Here is a 7,500-nt window from a genome sequence, read left to right as displayed (position 1 = left end):
CCTGCTCATTTATTGTGAAGTGTTTCCCATTTATTTGATATTATTAGAAGCATGTTCTGAGAGATGATCTGATTGGTGCAGATCTCGGTGGAGGAGCAGGGGCGGAGCCTGGTCATCAAGATTGACAGGGAGGCGGTGATGAAGATCGCAGTAAACGGAGACCTGTTCACTCTGAATAAAAACATGCACGAGCTGAACCTGACGGTGGGGGGAGTTCCCTTCAGAGACGACGGGCTGGTCAGCAGAGTGAGTTTAACACACACACACACACACACACACACACACACACAATGAACAAATCACAAATTCATTCATTCTCCTTTGGCTTAGTCCCTTATTCATCAGGGCTCGCCACAGCAGAATGAACCACCAACTATTCCAGCACATATTTCACACAGCGGATGCCATTTCAGCTGCAACCCAGCACTGGAAAACACCCATACACTCTCATTCACACATACACACACACTTATAGGCCAATGTAGTTCATCAATAGCGCATGTGTTTGGACTGTGGGGGAAACCGGAGCACCCGGAGGAAACCCACACCAACACGGGGAGAGCATGCAAACTCCACACAGAAACACCAACTGACCCAGCCGAGGCTTGAACCAGCCACCTTTTTGCTGTGAGGTCACAGTGCTAACCACTGAGCCACCGTGATGCTCCATTTCTGATGTCATGTGTGCTTTGATTGAGTTACTGTAGTGGGTCTGTGTGATTATCATCTGTGTGTGTGTTCCAGGTTAACCCACGGCTGGACGGCTGTATGAAGGACTGGCGCTGGTTAACCGGTGAGGACACGTCCATTCAGGAAACCATCCGGCACAATGAACGCATGCAGTGTTACGCCGTCGAGGACCACAGCGCCTTCTACCCCGGACACGGGTTTGCATACTTCAACCACAGTCATGGTGAGTGCTGGAGGTGCACACTGCAAATAATGCTCTCTTACTCAGAGTCTTGGATCTGTTTCTAATCCAAATATCTCCAAATTCTGAAATCAAGAAGCATTTTCTAGACAAGCAAAACATATAGTCTTGTTTTCAGACATATTGAGTTAAGATGAAGTGAGTTTTTCCTTCAAACAAGCTAAATAATCTGCCAATGAGGGAAGAGAAATAACCTCGATTTTCCTTTGCCGTTGTAATGAGTCGGGATGACGGAGGTGAAGATCCACGTGCAGCTTTATATATATATATCTAGTTTGTATAAAGTGTTTTATTTTATAATTGATTTTAATGTATTCTTCTGTTTGATGTTAGGGGTGTGCAAGTGCATTCTGAAATATAATTTAATTTAATATTCATTCATATGCATGTGTTATTAACTGTTTTTGTAGCACATTTCATTCATTCATTCATTCATTTTCTTTTTGGCTTAGTCCCTTTATTAAGACTTACGGAATGAACCGCCAACTATTCCAGCATATGTTTTACGCAGCGGATGCCCTTCCAGCTGCAACCCAGTACTGGGAAACACCCATACACTTGCACACACTCACATACACAACAGCCAATTTAATTAATCAGTTCCCCTATAGCGCATGAGTTTGGACTGTGGGGGAAACCGGAGCACCCGGAGGAAACCCACACCAACACGGGGAGAACATGCAAACTCCACACAGAAACACCAACTGACCCAACCGGGACTCGAAGCAGAGACCTTCTTGCTGTGAGGCGATTGTGCTACCCACTGTGCCACCGTGCCGCCTGTAGCAGATCTGTCTATCAATAATTTGTTTATCATTAATGATGTATTTTATTGTCCTCACAGGAGACAATCAGACGCTCAGTGTTCATGTGACTCTGCGTGCCGCATCCTCCATGGGGGTTCTGTTCGCTCTGGTTCGTCAGGACAGAGTCCCGTTCTCCATCTCTCTCTCCGACTATCATCCAGGGACCCTCCAGTGGACCAAGGTGTGTGCGTGCATGCGTGCGTGTGTGTGTGTGTGTTAGTGATGGGAGCTTTGAAACTATTTGATTAGTTGCTTCGCAAAGTGATTCAGTTTTGAGCATTCGAAATAGCAAATGCATGGCGACACCTGCTGGTCAAAACCATGTAAATGCAACAAAAACACACATTACATCAATTAGAATTTACTTTTTTTAAACATATTGCACATATTAAAGGCGACCTATTATGCAAAAATCCCTTTAAACCCCAGTGAAGTGTCTGCAGCAGTGTGAATATCTCCAGCAGCCTCCAATGGTCAACAGTAATGAAGTGTATTTGTTCTAATTAGATGAAAACAGTCTGCAGAATCACTGTGATTGACATTCTCCCTTTGTACGTGTCATCAAAGGAGATAAGCCCCGCCCACTAGTGCCCATCTCTCCATCTCATTAGCATGTCCAGCAGCCCTGAGTGAGAAGCAGCCGTCTGTCCATTCGCCATTAGAGTGTTTGAGCTGCTGAAGATGATGTCAGCATAGACAAAGAGGAGATTTGTAGCTCCGCCCTCTCAGAGCACAATCTCATTTGCATTTAAAGCAACAGTCACCAAAACACCACAATTAGGATCAAAGCCTGAAGGGGTCAGTTTCAGAGAGCTGGAGAACATTATCTGTGTGCTCAAACTTCACAAACTTCAACATCACAATCTACATACTCTAGAGACGTCAGAGATGCATTTTGCATCTTGTAAAAGGGGCAGAATATGTCGTCTTTAAATTCAAAGTAACCTATACATGCACTTAACTTATCATCTAATACCATCATTAAATATTAACACACATTAAATGTGTTCTTTATCAATTTTCAAGGCTTATATATGGTTTGTTTTATGGTGGGCTATTCTAAACAAGACAAGAGACTAATAAATGATGTTCCTTTTCATAATACATTAAAACATCTACAAACTCATAAATGGATATGAGGTCAGGGAAAAACTATTAAACATGCTAAACTATCAGCCTTAAAGACTATTAAAGATGCCACAGGGGTGCGATCTGAGTGAAGCCGCATGATTATTGTGGATTTTATAGGATTACACTGATCGCCCCCTAGTGGAGAATCATCACATTTTCTGAATATTTCAAAACACTTCTGATATAACAAAGCCATGTTTACTGAAGTTATGTCCACTTGATATGTGCTCTGGAACCACTGATTTGAACAAAAGAAATGTTAAAGGTTTGGAAGCTTGATGAAGCTGCCTTCACTAGTGTGTATCTGTGTGTTTGAGATGCTGATGTGAGGTGCGTTCTGCTGGTCTGAAACTCTTCTGTTGATCTGTAACCCTCAGCATGTACTGGTGTCGTTGGGTGATGTGGTTGTGGGCAGTGTCCCAGTAAACCTCAGCGATGGACAAACACACACTGTGAATGTGACAATGTCCGGCAATGACTCCGTGCTGGAGGTGGATGCTCAGCTCGCTCAGATGGAGATGATGGAGGGTGTTGACTCTCTGGATCTCACATCCTCATACAGCACCTTCATAGGGGGCATCCCAGGTAATGTCTCACATTGGTCTGGTATGGTCTCACATCCACCTCGCAATAGTGTCATAACAATCCCACATGTTCTTATGTTTCGGAAAGTTTGACATTTGTCTCAAATAAGTCTCAAATTAGTCTCATATGGTCTCAAATCAGCCTCGCAATGGTGTCATAACAATCCCACATATTCTTACATTCCCAAGAGTCTTTTGCCTCAAATAAGTCCTGTGTTAGTCTCTTTAGTCTCCTATAAGTCTCACATCCATCTCACAATAGTGTCACAACTATCCCACATATTCTTACATTCCCAAAAGTCTTACATTTGCCTTCAATTAATCTCAAATTAGTCTCATGTGGTCTCAAATCAGTCTCACATCCACCTCGCAATAGTGTCATAACAATCCCACATGTTCTTATGTTTCGGAAAGTTTGACATTTGTCTCAAATAAGTCTCAAGTTAGTCTCATATGGTCTCAAATCAGCCTCGCAATGGTGTCATAACAATCCCACATATTCTTACATTCCCAAGAGTCTTATGTTTGCCTCAAATAAGTCCTGTGTTAGTCTCTTTAGTCTTCCATCAGTCTCAAATCAGTCTCACATTCATGTTACAATAGTATCATATCAAGTCCCTCATATTCTTATGATAGATACATGCCGTATCATTTTAGTCATATATTAGTTCTACACCAGTCTTGTCTCTCATCAGTCTCATATTTATTATCAGTTATATGTTAGTCTCACATATTCTCATATTAGTCTTGTATTAGTCTCTCTTCAGGCTCACATTAGTCTGTCATAATTGTTATTCTCACGTCATACTCATATTAGTCTGTCATCATTCTCATATTATGCTCATTGTTATCAGTCTCACATCATCATATTAGATTCTCATAAGCCTCACATTAGTCTCACGTCATTCTCGCATAAGTCTCATAGTTAGTCTCTCATCAATCTCACGTTTGTCTCATAACTCTAAATCTTGCATCAGTATTATATTAGCCTTTTATCAGTCTCACTTAACTTTTTTGATTAGTTTTATGTTAGCCCCACATCATTTTCATTTCTGCTTCTCATCAGTCTCATATTGTTCTCATAATTATCAATGTCACATCATCAAATTAGTCTCTCATTGGTCTCACATTAGTCTCTTATTGGCCTTATGTTAGTCTCACATCATTCTCATGTAAGTCTCACAATTATTAGTCTTGCATCAGTCTCACATCATTCTCATATTAGTCTCATCAGTCTCATGTTAGTCTCACATCATTCTTACAAATCTTATATTAGTCTCACATCAGTCTCATATTTGTCTCAGATCATTCTCCGGAGTCTCATATTAGTCTGTTTTCTCACATCAGTCTCATATTAGTTTAATCAGTTCTAAGTTTGTCTCAGATCATTCTCATGAGCCATAAATTAGTCAATCATGAATATTGGTCTCACATCAGTCTTATATTAGTCTTATCAATCTCATGTTTGTCTCAGATCATTCTCATGAGTCTCATATTAGTCTGTTTTCTCACATCAGTCTCATATTAGTCTCATCAGTCTTATGTATGTCTCAGATCATTCTCCGGAGTCTCATATTAGTCTATAATCTCAGATCAGTCTCATATTAGTCTTATCAGTCTTATGTTTGTCTCAGATCATTTTCATGAGTCTCATATTAGTCTATCGTCTCACATCAGTCTCATATTAGTCTTATCAGTCTTATGTTTGTCTCAGATCATATTAGTCTATCGTAAATATTAGTCTCACGACATTCTCATATTAGTCTCATCAGTCTTGTTTGTCTCAGATCATTCTTGTATGTCCCATATTAGTCTATTTTGATTATTAGTCTCACATCATTCTTATATTAGTCTCATCAGTCTTATGATAGTCTCACTTAATTCTCACAAATCTTGTATTAGTTTTTCATCAGTCTCATATTAGTCTATTATAATTATTAGTCTCATATCATTCTCATATTAGTCTCATCAGTCTTATGCTAGTCTCACATTATTTTCATGTTAGTCGTATCAGTATTATGTTAGTCTCAAATCATTCTCATATTAGTCTCGTCACTCCACTTTAGTCTCACATCATTCTCATAAATCTTGTATTAGTTTTTCATGAGTCTCATATTAGTCTATGATAATTATTAGTCTCATTAGTCTTATGCTAGTTTCATATTAGTCTAATCATAATTATTAGTCTCACATCATTCTCATACAAGTCTCATCTGTTTCACATTGAACTTGTGTGAACATTGAACTGCAGTATCATCACTCTTTCCCCTGCAGTTTCTGAGAAGGCCAGTAGTTCAGTGTTATATTCTCCAACTAGAGCAGAATCTGCTGCTGGTAATGTACATTATTGTGTTGTTCCGCGTGTCTGTGCAGATGTTTCTCTGGTGTCGAGCCCCGTTTCTGCCTTCTTCACGGGCTGCATGGATGTGCGAGTGAACGGGCAGCTGCTGGATGTGGATGAGGCCCAACACAAACACAACGACATCCGCTCTCACTCCTGCCCTCTGGTGGACACACTGCAATAACAGCGGCTTTACCCTCATCTGGATCCACTGAGCGGTTCCTATAGGCCTTAATAAAGCCAGATGCACAACACACACACAAACACAGCACAGCCGAGACGCCACACACACTCATGTATTACTCACTGACGCTTCCATTAGACCAATCCAACACAAGCTACTGAGAGTGTGCTGTAAAATACTGTAACTGTACATATGCCAGTGTAAAATGCTTTAGAGGACTAAAAACACCCAACCGCCATAACAGGCCTGGAGAGGCTTGATGTAGGTGCTCTTCATCATCATCATTATCGTTCAGTTTGAGCGGGAGGTTTTCTAGTCCCTCATTTGTTTTTTAATCTTGTTTTTATTGTTGAAATTGTTTTATATTTTTGTTCATGTTTGTTCGCTCTGTGTGTGAGACTGAAACGCTTGTTGAAGACAAATAAAGTTGAATGTTGTTATTATTATATTGAATTCTGTCTTTTAAATCCATGGACATTCACAGAGAAACAAAACTATATAAATGAAACTGATAGAGGAACATGATGGATTCAGTCCTCATCAATTCTTGACAAAAAATAAATGAATACAAGTTCCTGTCACTGCAGCTGCTCCTCAAACTCTACTAAACTCGTCTGTTTCCACATGCATTTTATTGAATATAACAGAATGAGAAAATCATGATGAAACTATAAATACATTTTATTAGACAAGCGGTGGTTTTTGTGCAGTTAAACCTCGAACAGACAGACAGAGAAAGACGAACAGCGGAAATCTGAAAACACAAATTTGCACAGGGAAAAGGGTTTGCTTTCTAAATCTAGAGGATTTTAGCTTTGATTTATAGTTTTAGAAATTCTAGGAAGAGAACAGTCATGTCAGGAGTTTTCTTCGCTAAAATGTTATGAAATAATGACAGAAAATTAAAAAAAAAAACTAAAAATTCCTGAATGTGTTTCTCTGGTGTTGTTTTAACACTTTTATAAAACCTACACTTTGCTCCAAGCAGAATCCCTGGAAAGAGTTTCTAAACCTGAAACCTTGAAGACCTTATGGCGGAAAAAAATAAGACCTGCAGGAATTTTTGGAAGCACAAAATCTATACTTTAGTAAGAAAAGAAACTGGCAGTTGAATAGTTGATGTTTAGTGAATCTGGCTTCTGGATCTGCTGCACATCATGTGTTGTTAATATGGTGCAGTTTCATCCACATGGCTGATTTATGTTATTCAGGAATCTGATATAGTCATGAATCATTGATCTGATGTGACTAAATTACCCAGTGGATTTTGTTTGTTTCATTCTGATACGGATCACTTCATACTTCCTAGCAGGGGTTTTGATTAATCTATCATTTAAACACACAATAAGCTATATATAAAATAACTTACTGTCATTACATTAAAAACTACTAACATCTATAATTATATCTATACATTAGTCCTCCTATGAACATACCCATACCAGCTAACCTGGCCCTAACCTTACTCTAGACAAACAACAAAACTCCTCCATAAACCTGTCCATACAACTGGCCTATCCCTA

General features: G+C 39.5%; 2 protein-coding genes across 14 annotated transcripts in view; one reads left to right on the top strand and one right to left on the bottom strand.

Annotated features, from left to right (window-relative positions):
• gas6 (growth arrest-specific 6) overlaps positions 1–6,423 on the top strand; it is a 25,015-nt gene extending 18,592 nt beyond the window's left edge. For all 7 annotated transcript variants that reach the window (XM_087235241.1, XM_087235239.1, XM_087235242.1 and 4 more), the window contains 5 exon segments: positions 82–246; positions 745–913; positions 1,776–1,918; positions 3,246–3,453; positions 5,826–6,423. In XM_087235241.1, the coding sequence (XP_087091367.1) occupies positions 82–246; positions 745–913; positions 1,776–1,918; positions 3,246–3,453; positions 5,826–5,977 (837 nt within the window). In that variant the 3' untranslated portion in view covers positions 5,978–6,423.
• Positions 6,424–6,640: 217 nt separating this feature from the next.
• Positions 6,641–7,500, bottom strand: part of tmem255b (transmembrane protein 255B) — a 131,719-nt gene continuing 130,859 nt past the window's right edge. For all 7 annotated transcript variants that reach the window (XR_015476039.1, XR_015476036.1, XR_015476038.1 and 4 more), the window contains one exon: positions 6,641–7,500. This exon is cut by the window's right edge. The gene's annotated coding sequence lies outside the window, so the exon portion shown is untranslated.

Source organism: Danio rerio, chromosome 1 (assembly GCF_052040795.2).
Source record: "Danio rerio strain M-AB ecotype USA chromosome 1, GRCz13ab, whole genome shotgun sequence".
In the NCBI taxonomy this organism is placed as follows: Eukaryota; Metazoa; Chordata; class Actinopteri; order Cypriniformes; family Danionidae; genus Danio; species Danio rerio.
This window is presented reverse-complemented; position numbering and strand designations above follow the sequence as displayed.